Consider the following 15,415-nt stretch of genomic DNA (forward strand, 5'->3'; position numbering starts at 1 on the left):
TGCAGTTTAATTAAATATCTAAAACATTTATTCCAACACTCAACAGATAGTTTTGCTAAATATGATAACTAGATAGCCAACAAAATAACAAAAAAATATTTAAATAGTAAAAAATATGTTAATTTAACGTGTTAAAATTTAAAAATAAATTTTAATTATGACATGCATCTTAACATTTATATAAATATATATCATAACCTAAATATAAATAATTTAAAAACTTAAATTAGAAAAAAATAAAAAATCCCGGGCTAGTAAGTACACAATAGGGGAGAAGCAGAGACTAAGCACGACCTCTTCTTTACTCTAAAGAGGTTAAAGTTTTGTTTCCACTTTTAACTGCAAAAGGAATCTGATTTTTAGGAGAACATGAAACACAATATTCGTAATGAAATGTAAAAGATATTCGTCAACAACAGGATTCGAACCTGCGCAGGCAAATCCCAACAGATTTCGAGTTTGTCTCCTTAACCACTCGGACATATTGACTTTCGAATGAAGGACCATGTGTAGTTTTTAAAGATTAAAAGCATACGAAAGTGCATTAACAATAGGACTCATAATAACTGAGAATCAGATAAGATTTCAGAAAAATGAAAGAGTCAGAACTACAAAGCCAAGCCTCCAAGGCTCCAACCAAACATTCAGGAGAAATAACAGAATCCATTACAGTTGTCTAAAACCATTAAAGTCTTTTGAGGACACTCTTAAGCAATCACCAACATTTGTTTCCCCACTCTTCACTGCTCATCATCCTCCACAGGGCTACGGTCCTCTCTAGGACTAGGGCTTCGGTCTTGCTCATTGGTTCCAATACCTCCATCATCGTTTCCTCTCGGGCTCAGTTCTTTCTCCTTGGGGCTGTTCTTCTCACGCATTGGGCTGCCTTCTTCAAGAGTCAAACTTCGTTTCCTATCTTTGGATGGAGGAGAGTTGTCCACCATTAGTTCAGGGCTTCTGCTCCTTGCAGCTTCAGGGCTTCTGCTCCTTGCAGCTTCAGGGCTACGATCCGTTTCCTTCCTAACCGGTGATCTGGAGCGACTGAGAAAACAGACCCAGACAGAACATAAAAGAGTTGCCTCAGAATCAAAACTTGTGTTTGATAATGTGAAAACAATATGTGATATTGGGACATCATTATACCTGTAACTACGGTCACCGCTATAGCTTCTGCTGGGGCTTCTTCTTCTGCGACGAGGAGGAGACCTAGACCGAGACCTAACCGGCGATCTTGAGTAACTTGCGTCCCGCCTGAGATACAATCAAAATAAAATCATCAAACTAGAACTTCTAGAGATTGTCAAGCTAGGAAAGGTGCAACATGGGATTGTCAAACTGTACCTGAGCTTCTTAGGACTGTTCTTGCAGTTCCTCTCGATGTGACCCCTATCACCACATCGATAACATTTGTTCTTCCAGTCACCAGCAGAGCAATCTCGAGCCCAGTGTCCTTCAAGACCACAGTTGAAGCAACGACCACTCCCTGGCGGAGGGCCTCTGCTCGATGAAGAAAATTCACGGGAACCACGAGGTGTCTACAACAGAAAAGGATTAGATGGAAGATAATTAGAAGACTAAAACCGAAGAAGGACAGAAGATTTTTTCATAAAAATATAAGATTATACCCCTCTGGCAAACTCCACAGTGATACGGCTTCCATCAAAGTCTCTTCCGTCCAGCCTGTACCTCGCATCATCAGCATCTCTAGGATCACTGAACTCCTGTGGTCAAACAGTTGAGATATATACCAAACAGAGAGCCATCAATAGGATACAGTTTACATAATGAAAAAAGCTAACGAATTACATAGTTCTAGGGATACTACTTACAATGAAGGCATAGTCACGCTTCATGTCCAAATCTCGAATTCTGCAGAAATGGTTTGCCAGAAACAGTAAGGCCATCATTTTACTTTTAACAAATGCTACTGGTGTAGTAGCTATGATACTTCACAACCAACAAGGGCAGAACAGAACACCAGATTTGAGATTGTTTCCATTTTCACGACCAAAACACGCAACAAACAGAACCACCAAAACCCTCTCTCTCTCACCACAAACCTCCAGGTCAAGAAACCTTCAACAAGATCACTCAGGTTAATATATACTACATGTTAAGCCACGACACTCCCACCCATATAAGCTAACTAATACACATATCAACTGTTATTCATCCGTAAGGCTGCTATAAACCTTAAAAATAAGCTGAACCAGAGATGCATATTCAAAACAAAACCACAGAAACTGACTAAGTTCAAAGTTCGAGCACATGAGAAGCTATGTTTGCAAACAAAGAAGAGCTGAAAACAGAGAAAAAAAAAGTTACCTTCCGTATTTGCTGAAGAGGTGTTCAAGATCGCGTTCCCTTGTTCGAGAGGAGAGGTGGCCAACATAGAGACGCGCACCGCCGTATCGGTCATTGCTGCTGTAACGATCATCATAGCGAGGCATCTTCAACCCTACAGAAACAAAAACACGTTCTTTTAAAATCTTGACCTCGACTGTAACAAAACACTACAGTTTCTGACTTCTAAGAGCATCAAATCGTCTAACGTAATGATATGATTGAAAGCTTGGACCTTTTCAATAATGAAAAATTTGGCAAAATCACAATGCCAGTAGAAATTATGAATCATTCAAAGGTATCACCTTTTGAGCGTATACAGATCTGAAACCAGATTAAAACGAAAAACTTCTTTTCGATTGAAATTCGTAACGGAATCAATGACCGATTGGTTTCTATGATATGATTCGAAATCAAGATCAATCCGGAAGATAAAGAGTAAGAAGAAAGAAAGTTTCCCAGCAAAGCTCATACATACCTCGTGATCAGATACTTCGCCGCGCTCCGCGAAGCTTTAACCTAACTTTTTCACTTCTCTCTTATAAACACACACACACACATAAAAGAGGGAGAAAGCATCTGACGGTCAATATTAATTGATACCAACCAACGGCTCAGATCTCATACTAACAATTTTCGTGATTTCTTTTTTTTTTTAATTCTCCACAGACAAATTATTTTCTTCGCGGGGGAAAATATTTTAACGAATCAGAAACAAAACCTTATCCAAACCTTTAAAAATGCCACTGGCGATCTCTCTCCCAACCTCATCTCCTCCTCCTCATCTCTCCCCTCGCCGTCATGCAAATCTCCGATACCGACGCGTCTCCGTAGCTCGATCTTCCACCCAAGAGAACCAGACCGGCGTCATCATCGTCGGCGCCGGACTCGCCGGCTTAGCCGCCGCCACTCGCCTCGCCTCCCAACGAATCCCTTTCCTGCTCCTCGAAGCTTCCGACGGCGTCGGCGGCCGCGTCCGCACAGACATCGTCGACGGATTCTTCCTCGACAGAGGGTTTCAGATTTTCATCACCGCGTACCCCGAAGCCAAGAAGCTTCTCGATTACGAGGCCCTTGATCTGCAGAGATTCTACGCCGGAGCTAAGGTTTTCTACGGCGGGGAGTTTCACACGGTGGCCGATCCTCTCCGTCATTTATTAGACTCAGTGGCGTCTCTAACAAACCCGATCGGATCCGTTGTTGACAAGGGGCTCATCGCGTTGACGAGAGCTAGGGTTCTGATTAAATCGGACGAAGAGATATTGACTAGCGCCGAAGAAGTTCCGACTATTGATCTCCTCCGGGGCATCGGTTTCTCCGATGAGATTCTCGATCGGTTTTTCCGGCCGTTCTTCGGCGGGATTTTCTTTGACAGAGACCTCGAAACGACGTCGAAGCTATTCGATTTTATTTTCAGGTGTCTTGCTCTCGGAGAAAACACGCTTCCCTCCATGGGGATCGGAGAGATCCCTAACCAGTTGGCGGCGAAACTACCCGCTGATTCTATCTTGATGAACACTAGGGTCGCTTCGTTGGAGTATCCAAACGGGTCGGATTCGGGTCCGCCTATAGTGAGACTCCAAGACGGCGGCGTTTTGAATGCAGAGTTAGGTGTTGTACTCGCCGTCGAGCAACCCCAAGTGGATAAGCTTCTGAGCGGTATTAGAGAACCGGTTATTACTAAACCGGCTCGGAGCACTGTTTGCATTTACTTTACAGCTGAACCGGATCAGATACCGGTGCAAGATCCGGTTCTGTTTCTCAACGGGACGAACACCGGTATCATCAACAACATGTTTTTTCCTACAAACGTTGCTCGGACATACGCGCCGCCGGGAAAGGCTCTGGTTTCGGTATCATTGATCGGTTCGTTCGAGGATAGATCCGATGATGATTTAGCAGCAGAGGTTCTCAGAGAACTCTCTGGTTGGTTCGGTGAGTCTTTAGTTACGTCATGGAGACATTTGAGAACATACCGGATCCAATTTGCTCAACCGAACCAGTGCCCACCCACTGAGTTGGTTAAGAATCCTCGTGTTGGGTCGGGTCTTTACTTATGCGGTGATTACATGACTTCTGCTACGTTTGACGGTGCTTTGTTCTCTGGGAGACGAGCTGCGGAAGCTTTGTTACTAGAAAAGGGACTAGTTTGAGCTCTCTAATTGAATCTGTTGCTTTTGTTTATTTTCATGATTCTTTTTGTAACCATAGTCATGCCTTGCTGTAGTATGCATCCTTTAAAATCATATGTATACTAGTGTCAACTGGTTCGTCTGAATACCTAGAAGGCTAGAAGGCCAATGCTTCTCTCGGATGATGAGCAATGAAACACAGTGATGAGAGGTTAGACCTGTGATGATCTGTATGCCATTTCCATGGTTTTACAAAGCGAGGAAGACATTAACCTCAGATCTTTCCCCTAAGTTTCAATCCAAAATATTCATATTTATATTTTTGGTCAGAAGATTCATATATTACAAACCAAAAATATTCGAGTTCAAGAGACCTGATATCGAACTGGGGAGTGCAGTAAATGGCAATACACACAGTCAACAACAGATGCACTAATCTTTCTTACAAGCAAAAACAGTCTTAGGGGACAAATAAGCTTTTACAATATAAGAGTAAAACACTACATAGTTATTCCCCTTTACAAATAAACTACATTTGAAGTAACAATAGAAAAGGAAGAAGAAAAGAAAAAGCAAACCTCCACGGCGAGCTTATATAGTCAATGAAAGTTCTTGATCTGATTCAGAGATCAAAATCATCCTCCTTCAAGACCAACTCCGCAGCTTCTTCATCTTCTTCATCAAGAACAAAATACTCATTCTTCTCAACCGGCCTAAACATATAGAACATCACCATGTAAAACACCAGACTCGCAATCTCCTCAGCCGCATTGCTCACCCACAGATACTTATACGCAGCAATCGACTTCAACGCAAACACCACGATCCTCGTAAAATACAAGTACCCTATCACAACAATATAAAACTGTCTAAACAGAGTCAACTTCGCCAAGTTCCTTGCCGCTTTCCCATCGGTTTTCGAAGTCTCTCTCAACGAACGTATCGACCAAACAATAGGGAACAAGATAGCACAACAGCACACTATATCCACAAGCAAGAACACCTGGTTCCAAGTCACCCAATCTTTAATAAAAGGCCCCGTCTCTCCGATCACAACGGAGGCAATGTTGGCGAGAACCTGAAGAGGAACAACAACCATCAACACGTTCTTCTCTTTCTCCTGCAAGAACGGCTTCAAGAAAGACCACCCAGTTCCAATCAACACAATCACCGTGAATAAAAGAACCACGCGGATAAACTGAAAAATATAGAACAACACGTCCCATCCGTGAGGAGTCCCCGTGACCTTCACGTAGTGTTTATCCTCAGCGGCGCAGATCAGATTCAAAGCCTTCATTAACAGAAGCGCCGCCATGAGGACGTGGATCCTATGAACGACTCTTTTATTAACCCAACAAGCATACCCCCACAGACCGAGGAAAGCTAAGTATCCGATAAAGAATAAGAAATACAATTCGGGTAAACGGGTTGACCCGGCGGGAAGGTAATCCTTCGACCCGTTCGGATCTAAGTTATACATCTCCGTTCTGACCTTCATCGAGATCTTCGTATCCCTCACGCAATTGACGAAGAACAGAGAGTACTCGTTGGGGGAAGTCACGGGGTACAAGTGCTCGTAACTGGAGCTCGGCGGGGGCGATAGATCGTGGAACGTGAAGAGGTGGAGGACGTGAGGGGAGTCGAGCACGCAGAAGCTAGGGTTCTGCTGGATCTCGAGGAGGACCTGGAGGAGCGACTCCTCCGACATGAGGAAGAACCCTAGCCGCGACGGATCCGGGATCGCGGCGGCCGAAGGGGAGGTTACCGATACGGAGGAGACGGAGACGCTGACGTGGCCCGATCGAGTGAATCCGAACTTCTCGAAGAGGATCATCGGTCTGTCGTCGTCGGAGATTGTGAGGGACTTTGTCTCCGCCGATGTGCGGGTGATGAAACTGGCGGCGGAGAGGAGGAGGGAGACGAAGAGGGGTAGTTTCGTCATTTTGCGGCGTAACAGTTGAGTAGAGAGACGATGCTTCTCGTTTGGGTTTCCCTTTGGAGAAACGATAAATGGCGTTTAACCCGTTTTCGAGTGGCGGAAGCAAACGGTGTCGTCTGTAGACTGAAGGTTTTTGGGCTTCCGTCGCAAATTGATTGACCAGGCTTTAGTCCAAGCCCATTGGGCCTCCCTGATCGACATAAAAGTAAAGAGAGAGGTTAGAACGGTTGGCATTTGGTAGGTAAGGAGAATGTGTAAACACGTGCATTGTCTTCTTCAGAGCAATTTTGTTTTCTGCTAGAATGGACGGACAAAGTATGAAGTGAGCCAGTAATTTACAACTATTCATATCAAATGCGACCGTAGCTGATGTATAAAGCTAAAATGGTACTTATTTGCGTATCAAATTAAATGAGCGACCACCAGAGCCAGCCCTGACAATCAGAGTCGTGCCTACTGTATTACAAAAGAGGCAAATGCCTCAGGCCCCCACAAGATTTATCAAATTCAAGGGCCCCTATTTCCCAAATATAATTAGCTTAATTGGTCGCTTGGTTAAATACTGTGACTTTGTTTCAGAGTTTATGTTTTTTAGCTATACTAACTAACTTCCCATACATTTATAAGGGTTATTTAGTTAGATTTTGTTCCTTTTGGTTGTTTTATTTATGTTTTATATTTAATTTTGCTCACTTCTAGTTTTATAGTGTAACTAATTGGTTTTCATTCTTTTATAAATTTCTAAGTTATTAGTGTGGATTAAATTAACTTATTTAAAAATATTCTAGATATATCATTTAATCTGAATAGCTAACTTTTAATATTAATTACTGATTTTTTTTTAGTTTATTAAATGTGTGCTTTTCAAAAACATATCTAGTTTTTAATAACACTAATAAAATACTCATATATTTTATAAAATTATTCATATTATTTACAGATACAATGAGTTGTATAAACTTTATCATAATTGTTTGCATATTTTTATAACAATTGTGATAAATAAAGTTTTTGTTAATTTTGCCTTAGGCCCCTTAATATCTGAGCACGGCACTGCTGACAATGATGTGGCTTAAAGAAAACGAGTCAAATGAGAATGTTTTTTTTTTATCACTTGCATGTCTCTCTGCATATATATAAGAAAAATGGCATGTCTATATAAGTATATTTTGCCTTTTTGTTGGGCAAAAGTATATTTTGCCTTTAAAGACTGCATGTATAGTTTTGGCTTGTTGGTATAAACAAGCAAAAATGGTATTTTACGTGTAGAAAAAGAATATCCCACTATTATGCTATCGTGTGGGTCACTGGATTGTAATATTCCCACGACCACGACCATCCATTTTTTTCTATAATTTTACTAGGGTCTTTACCAAAGCTTTGTTTATATAAACCAACACTGAGTTGACCTGAATGAATGAGTTGACCTGAGTGAATGAGCTGCTGAGTGTAACTATAGCCACTTGGATTCAATTCACTCTCAAAAAAAACTATTTATAGTGTTTGGGTTCTCATTAAAAAAAATGATAATACTTTTTTTTACCAAAAAAGAATTGTTTATATAATTTTACTACTGTCTTTACCAAAACTATTTTCCACCATTTTATATTGGCACATGAATTATTTTTTTTATGACAATGTATGAAGAATTTAAATTTATTTTGAAGTAAAAAAAATGAAAATAAAGAGAAAACTCATCACAATACAAGAAATAAAAAATGGAGTCTAAAAATTAAGTAAATAATTAGTTTAGATAATCTAAAAAAATTTAGGAGTATAAAAATGAGCCAAAAAATGTAGAATTGTCGACTGTCCGTAATATTTATTTTAATTTGTGATATCATAATTATTCGGCATTAAAAGAATTAAGTGAGTAATTAGCTCAAATACCAATCATACCCTCATAAAAACCAACTAATTACGACCAATCATACCCTGGACCCTTCTCGTAATTCTCCCTCCGATCACAGGCACTCAATCTTATATAAGCAACCAGTCTCTCTTAGTAATGGCGGATAACTTTTTTTCCCAGGTTATCCAAACAAGCATCTTTTCTCTCTTTCGCGGAAAATCCACCCACCGGTAAAATACAATCCACTAAGCAAAAGAAAAGTCTTCTCGACCTGGATATATAGAAGAAAAAAAAACTTTCAATGCAATTTGATAGAATAGGAGAAATTTACAGAAAAAAAAAAACAATTAAATCCAATATAATTGGATTCATCGTTTATTCCGCCGGCGTTTAGTTTTCTCGGATTCTCCGCTGGACACTTCCTAATCTGTAAGTTTAAATTCGAAACTTGATCATTTTTCGTTATCGCGATTTCCGACTCTTGAGATTTAGATAGTGGATCATCACCGAATATTGCCGCATCTCTCCAACAATTAAACCCATGTTTGATTTAAATCTGCTTAAATTTAGTTCGAAACCTGATGTTTGCTGGAACAACTGCATGTCCGAATTCGGACAAGTCTGGTCGGAGAGTTGTAATAGAAATGGAATTTGCTGGGTTTTCTTTTCTTAGTTATGATTTGACTAACCCTTCTGGGGTTTTCTAAATTTGGATTGTTGGGTTGTTTTCTTTCATATACAGGTTGGGAAATCACAAAGCTTTATACTTTCCTACACCTTGTATATGATTAGGACAGTGAAAGGTCTTGTCTTAGCTTTAACGAAATGAGTTTGGTCGGAAGATTCGGGAGCTTGATTTCTCAAGGCGTTTACTCCGTCGCCACACCGTTCCACCCCTTCGGTGGCGCCATCGATGCGATCGTCGTCCAACAAGAAGACGGCTCCTTCCGCAGCACGCCCTGGTACGTCAGGTTCGGCAAGTTCCAAGGCGTTCTCAAAGGCGCAGAGAAGTTCGTGAAGATCTCCGTGAATGGCACCGAAGCTGATTTCCACATGTATCTCGACAACTCCGGGGAAGCGTATTTCATCAGAGAGGTTGATCCTGCAGCAGCTAATGACAACACAGAGAATAACAATGGTAATGAGAACAACGGTTTACGCCTTGAGCATAGTTTATCAGACGCTGGTGCTGAGAGAGAAGGTTTCAACTCTTTGAGTCGGCTTGACAGGACGGAGTCTGATTGTAACAGGAGGTATTATGATTTCCAGGATGATGATGATGATGATGATCCGCCTTCTCCTACCTCTGAGTATGGGGAGGGTCAAGGATCAGACTCTGAAGTGGTTTTGGTGAGTGTTGATGGACGTATACTAACGGCTCCTGTCTCGGCGGCGGAGCAGGAGGCTGAGAATCTACGGTTGAACACTCCTCAGTTTCATTTGGCTCCTGGCGATGGGACTGAGTTTTGTGAAGGGAATACTGAGTTTGCTTCCTCTGAGACTTCTTGGGATACTGAGTTTATCAGCAAAGTAGAGTCATCTGAGAAAGTAGATTCCCGTTCTCGTGATATTACCGTAAAAGATTCTCATTATACTGAACTGTCACAACCTGGTGAGAATGTGAAGTCTGAGGAGCCAGCTCAGAATCTAAAAGAAGGTGAGCTTCTATCTACTGCAGTCACAGAAAATGCTAGAGGTGAAGAGGAAGTGGCTGTTGAAACAGTGAATACTCTCATTGATGGTTCTGAATCTTCTACAACTCAACTAACAACAGAAGAAGTGAGAATAACTGAGGAATCTGTTGATGCTAATACGGAGTCAGAATGTGAAGATGAACAGACAAAAACTTCTGCAGAAACTGCCATCTTAATTGAGTCAGAAGCATCTGAGAGAGTCTCTATAGATTCAACAAGGGAGGAAGATGAGCAACTAACTCCATCGAAACCAAATAAGGATAGCGAGAACAGGAACACTATTGATTCAGTAGCTGCAACTTCTAGTGTGGACATAGAACTGAGTAAGTAACTTTTTTTTTACATCTAGTTTTTACTTTTTTTTTTTAACGGTGGTTTTATCTTTACAGAGTATGAGCTATCACTTTGCAAGGACGAGCTTCGTCAAGGCATGGGACTCACCGCAGCTGCTGAAGTCTTTAACACGCATATAATCTCCATAGAAGAATACAAAAACTCAGCAGCATCAATCCTCGAAAGCGAAAATCTAGTCGTTAGGATCAGAGAAACGTACATGCCATGGAAGAAAGCTGCTCGAATCATACTTGGAAAGGTTGCATTCGATCTAGACTTAGATATTCAGCCAGAGGATGTGATCTCCGTGGAGGAAAACGAATCTTCAAAGCCCAAGGATGATGATGAAGCTGCAGCAACAACTCCATCTTCGTCCGGAAGAAGATGGAGACTCTGGCCTATTCCTTTTAGAAGGGTGAAAACGATCGAGCACACGAGTAGCAACTCCTCGAGCGAAGAGGATCTGTTTGTTGATTCCGAGCCTGGCTTGCAGAACTCGCCGGAGGTGCTATCAGCCGCGGAGAGCCGCCATGAGTCTCCGCGTAGGCAGCTTGTGAGAACCAATGTCCCTACTAATGAGCAGATCGCGTCTCTGAATCTGAAAGATGGTCAGAATATGATCACTTTTAGTTTCTCCACAAGAGTTCTTGGAACACAACAGGTTTGTTATTATTAGTAACATTACTTAAAAATTTTGAACGCACCCTGTGGAATATTCTTCTAACTTTGTTTTTTTTGTTTTTAATTAGGTTGATGCACATATTTACCGGTGGAGATGGGACACTAAGATTGTAATTTCAGATGTTGATGGGACTATAACTAAGTACAGCTTTTGAATCCTTAATGAAGCTAAACTGTTTTTGTATTAGAATTGTAATAGCGAGACTTATGCTTTGAATCCTTTTGCAGATCTGATGTGTTAGGTCAGTTCATGCCTTTGGTTGGAAAGGACTGGACACAGTCTGGTGTGGCCAAGCTTTTTTCAGCCATTAAGGTAATTTTACAGGTTTTAGTCAAGTCTAGCTTCTTCCACTTTGATTGGTTATATAAGATACAATTTGTTCAAGTGTTTGCTTCTTTCCTTGGGTAATTTGCACCTCTGTAGTTATGAATCTCACATTATGATTTGCATTTGCTTTAATTTTTCAGGAGAATGGATACCAGCTGCTATTTCTGAGCGCTCGTGCCATTGTTCAGGCATATCTAACAAGAAGTTTCTTAAATAATCTAAAACAGGTTAGACTGAGTTTTTGTTACCTTTGAATTGGCACTTCAATCCATAACCGTCATGAATAACCTTTTGTTAGGAGATCTCTTTGCTTATTGTTTCTTTTTCCGGCTTGCAGGACGGAAAAGCTCTGCCTAACGGTCCTGTAGTCATTTCACCAGACGGGCTGTTTCCAGCGTTGTACCGTGAAGGTTAATCTTAATGCCTTGGAGATTCATTAGTAGCAAGTTAAACGTACTTTTAGTAACTCATAGTAAGAATCTTTTATTCCTTTTTCTCAAATACTTTATAAATGCTTTGCAGTGATAAGAAGAGCACCTCATGAATTCAAGATTGCATGTTTGGAGGTAAAAGTTTTTATCGTTTTGTTTATGGGACATAAGAGAGAATGTTTAAAACTAGCGGCATATCTTTAGATAATAACAAGTTTGCAAATGTAATAATGTGCAGGATATCAGGAAACTCTTCCCAAAGGATTACAACCCGTTCTACGCTGGATTTGGGAACAGAGACACTGATGAGCTGAGTTACAGGAAACTCGGAATCCCCAAGGGAAAGATATTCATTATCAACCCAAAGGTAATCTGAAAATGCATGATTGATTATTTGTTGGAATGTACTGAGAGTGAGAGACTCTGTGCTTTAAAAAATTGATCAGGGAGAGGTAGCAACAGGACATCGCATAGATGTTAAGAAGTCGTACACATCACTTCATACCCTTGTGAACGACATGTTTCCTCCAACTTCACTTGTTGAGCAGGTTAAACTAAAGCTAGAATCAGCCTTTATTACCAAATGTAATGTATAGATTCATCAATTGTTTGGTTACACATTTACAGGAAGATTATAACCCATGGAACTTCTGGAAACTGCCAGTAGAAGAGGTCGACTGAAGAAAACAGTTAGAAATGAGCTGCAGGTGGGTCCACCATGGATGCTATTTGGAACTCCATGATCAGACTTTTGTAAGCCTTTTCTGTGATTTTATATACACAAAAGAGCTGGAACTTGTGTCTACTTTGTAACGTCTCAGGTAGGAGTTTGATACAGTAGGGAAAGAATTATATAAGATGTGACAATGTTATGTAGTCTTAAGGGATACGCTGAACCGAAATGAATCCAATAATTTTCTTCTACAAGGAAATAGATTTCTTTCTAGAGTTCATATACAATAAGAAGAAAATTTTAACTTAATACTTTATTGGTATGTTACAGAAAAACAAAACTTCTGGTATGTAAAAGCTCATTTATTAGTTAACCCCCTTCTCTTAGAATGTTGCTGGTTGCAAAAAAAATTCGGTTTGTCAACTTTATAAAGTCTTATAATTTTTTTAATTAATAGCTTTAGTATTTTAGAAATAGAACTTTAAAATGAACTACATAGATAATGCTAAAATATCTGATAAAACTCCAGAAATAAATATCTTTGTTTAAAAAGCTATTGTCGGCAACAACAACAAAAAAGAGAGAGGACAAAAGATGAATGATTCTCCTTCCACAGTTCCAACAAAGTTAACATCAATGGTGAGTTTCAGTTGCAACAAAGAGTAAATATATCCCATAACCTCCCAAAAATACATAAAAACTGAAACTGTCCAAAATTAAATTCGATATTTATTAGTATAAGTAAGCTATGGGAAACTTACACGGCCTTCACAGATCCCATCACCACAACGCCCCTTTCCCAGTACCCTCTCCAGCTCATACATCTTCATCGTCAACATCCGTTCCCCACATGACTGTGGAACCTTATTGCCACGTAGACTCAAGCCTCCGCTCCCTCGCGGGAAAGGCCGAGGGTTTCGGCCGCGCCGCCGTTGGTGGTCTTAATGGTCCGGTTTGCCACGTCACTTCTTTAGCTGGTAAATTCCCTTTCAGTTATTTTTACTGTATCTTTCTGTTGATAAAATTTAAATTTAGGAACAAATAGTTTTCAATAACTAATCAAAAATATTAAAGAAAAATATTGTAGTATTTTTGTATATCGGTTTGATACTTATATTGGATCTGAATCTTGCATAAATAAAGAAGATTTTTTTGAGTGTCATGTGTTATATTGAAATCAAAGCTTGTGACATAAATTCAAGAATCTTGCTCATTTTCTCAAAGTAATATATACTGATTTATGTTCAAAAAAATATATATACTGATTTGGTATATATAGACGTTGTTTAACAGAACTAGGACAGTTTATGTTAAAGAGTTTATGTAAAACGAAATCGTATGTACTTTTGTAGACGAAGGTCCAGGATCGTTACGAGAGGCTTGTAAGAGGCCAGAACCGTTATGGATTGTGTTCGATGTGTCTGGAACGATCCACTTATCTTCGTTTGTGAACGTATCATCCCACAAAACGGTGGACGGAAGAGGGAAACGGGTGAAGATAACAGGGAAAGGGTTAAGGCTAAAACAAAGTGAAAACGTTATAATATGTAACCTTGAATTCGAAGGCGGTGTAGGACCAGACGCAGACGCTATTCAGATCAAACCAAAATCAAGCACCATTTGGATTGATCGTTGTACTCTCAAGAATTACTATGATGGTTTGATTGATATCACACGAGAAAGCACTGACATTACTGTCTCAAGGTCCGTACAAATAAGTAAATTAATATTAGCTGTTAACTATATCCGTTGTGTTAATTAATTAATTTAATTAAATGGGTAGATGCCATTTCGTGAACCACAACAAGACGATGTTGATCGGCGCGGACCCAAGTCACGTGACGGACCGATGCATAAGAGTTACGATTCATCACTGCTTCTTCGATGGTACACGTCAGCGACACCCTCGTGTTCGCTTCGCAAAAATACATCTCTTCAACAACTACACTCGTCACTGGTCCATCTACGCTGTCGGAGCCGGCGTCGAAGCTCAGGTCCGTCGATGAAAAATCATTCATGAACATATGTTTGAATTTCGATTTTGCCATCATCGGTTTTATATGTTTCCTTACATTTGTATGTTATTTTGATAGGTATATTCCCAGTGCAACATATATGAAGCTGGTGAGAAGAAGACTGTGTTTAAGTACATCACTGAGAAGGTAAGTCTACACTGTATTCTTCAGATTCTTAAACTATTGTAGATTCATCAGATTATTCTTTACATATTGTTTCTTTTTCTGATAGTAACGTCTTGGTCCCATAATCTTGTCTTAGAACTCAATCTATGCGTTATACGATGAAATAAAATATTAGCTAAACCATTTAATATGTGCATGGACGTGTGGATTACTTACATGATTGTATCATTTCTATGAAAACTTCTTTGATTATAGTATAATAAACCAAGTGATGGTATCAGTATAGCATTAATATGTTCTTTTTTGTGTTAGTATGTTCTTCTTGGTCGAGGCAACGGTTGATCTCTGCTGAACGCGTTCCTAGCTGTTCAAAGACAATTCTATATTTGTTTGTTATAACGTTATATATTTTTTGTTTGGTGATTAATTAGGCTGCCGATAAAGAGGAATCCGAAGCTGGTTTTATAAGATCAGAAGGGGATTGGTTCTTGAACGGCGCCAAGTCGTGTCTTAGCCACGACAAAGAGCACCACGTGTTCTCTCCGACTCAACACTATTCTGGATGGACCGTCGAGTGTTCAACAGAGAAACTCAAGAAATATATTAAACACTCGACTGGCTGGCAGAACCTTCCGCTTCCACCCGACCAACTTCCAACCACAGCATAATTATTGCTTACTACAATGATTTGGATTATCTGGCGGTGGTCGAAAGTTCTTGTGTGATGCTTGTGTCGGCTTCCTTCGTTTAATTCCAATTTTTCTGATTAGAAAATTTATGACATTCCACATATAACACCAATAATGTATACAGAACCTGTTACCAAATAGAAGTTAAACAATTTAAATAAAAAATGATATTGGGGTTA

At 40.0% G+C, this 15,415-nt stretch overlaps 5 protein-coding genes and 1 non-coding gene across 7 annotated transcripts; 3 read left to right on the forward strand and 3 right to left on the reverse strand.

Annotated features, from left to right (window-relative positions):
• Positions 1 to 407: 407 nt before the first annotated feature.
• Positions 408 to 489, reverse strand: TRNAS-CGA. The gene has a single exon. It is a non-coding gene; the product is annotated as a tRNA-Ser (tRNA).
• Positions 490 to 947: 458 nt separating this feature from the next.
• On the reverse strand, positions 948 to 2,921 carry LOC106294657 (serine/arginine-rich splicing factor RS2Z33-like; the record flags this gene model as incomplete). 2 transcript variants are annotated; one of them, XM_013730267.1, is given in 7 exon segments in its annotated part: positions 948 to 1,041; positions 1,144 to 1,251; positions 1,342 to 1,535; positions 1,626 to 1,721; positions 1,830 to 1,869; positions 2,326 to 2,458; positions 2,822 to 2,921. In XM_013730267.1, coding segments are annotated over 6 exon segments (657 nt in total), but the record flags the coding sequence as incomplete, so codon positions are not given.
• A 65-nt stretch (positions 2,922 to 2,986) lies between these two features.
• LOC106294655 (protoporphyrinogen oxidase) lies at positions 2,987 to 4,621 on the forward strand. Its single transcript, XM_013730265.1, has one exon. The coding sequence runs from the start codon at positions 3,084 to 3,086 to the stop codon at positions 4,494 to 4,496; it is 1,413 nt and encodes a 470-aa protein (XP_013585719.1). The 5' UTR covers positions 2,987 to 3,083; the 3' UTR covers positions 4,497 to 4,621.
• Positions 4,622 to 4,855: 234 nt separating this feature from the next.
• LOC106294656 (protein GPR107) lies at positions 4,856 to 6,492 on the reverse strand. The gene has a single exon (XM_013730266.1). It carries the CDS (start codon positions 6,415 to 6,417, stop codon positions 5,098 to 5,100), a length of 1,320 nt encoding a protein of 439 aa, XP_013585720.1. The 5' UTR covers positions 6,418 to 6,492; the 3' UTR covers positions 4,856 to 5,097.
• Positions 6,493 to 8,422: 1,930 nt separating this feature from the next.
• LOC106295751 (phosphatidate phosphatase PAH1) lies at positions 8,423 to 12,793 on the forward strand. Its single transcript, XM_013731724.1, has 11 exons — positions 8,423 to 8,695; positions 9,009 to 10,283; positions 10,350 to 10,954; positions 11,043 to 11,116; positions 11,203 to 11,287; positions 11,443 to 11,529; positions 11,640 to 11,712; positions 11,825 to 11,868; positions 11,972 to 12,100; positions 12,180 to 12,281; positions 12,361 to 12,793. Exons 2-11 carry the CDS (start codon positions 9,092 to 9,094, stop codon positions 12,412 to 12,414), a joined length of 2,445 nt encoding a protein of 814 aa, XP_013587178.1. The 5' UTR covers positions 8,423 to 8,695; positions 9,009 to 9,091; the 3' UTR covers positions 12,415 to 12,793.
• A 173-nt stretch (positions 12,794 to 12,966) lies between these two features.
• LOC106292706 (putative pectate lyase 21) lies at positions 12,967 to 15,394 on the forward strand. The gene is made up of 5 exons (XM_013728348.1): positions 12,967 to 13,383; positions 13,759 to 14,110; positions 14,190 to 14,400; positions 14,500 to 14,568; positions 14,979 to 15,394. The coding sequence occupies exons 1-5, from the start codon at positions 13,155 to 13,157 to the stop codon at positions 15,213 to 15,215; spliced, it is 1,098 nt and encodes a 365-aa protein (XP_013583802.1). The 5' UTR covers positions 12,967 to 13,154; the 3' UTR covers positions 15,216 to 15,394.
• Positions 15,395 to 15,415: the final 21 nt, after the last annotated feature.

Source organism: Brassica oleracea, chromosome C5 (genome assembly GCF_000695525.1).
Source record: "Brassica oleracea var. oleracea cultivar TO1000 chromosome C5, BOL, whole genome shotgun sequence".
Classification (NCBI taxonomy): Eukaryota; Viridiplantae; Streptophyta; class Magnoliopsida; order Brassicales; family Brassicaceae; genus Brassica; species Brassica oleracea.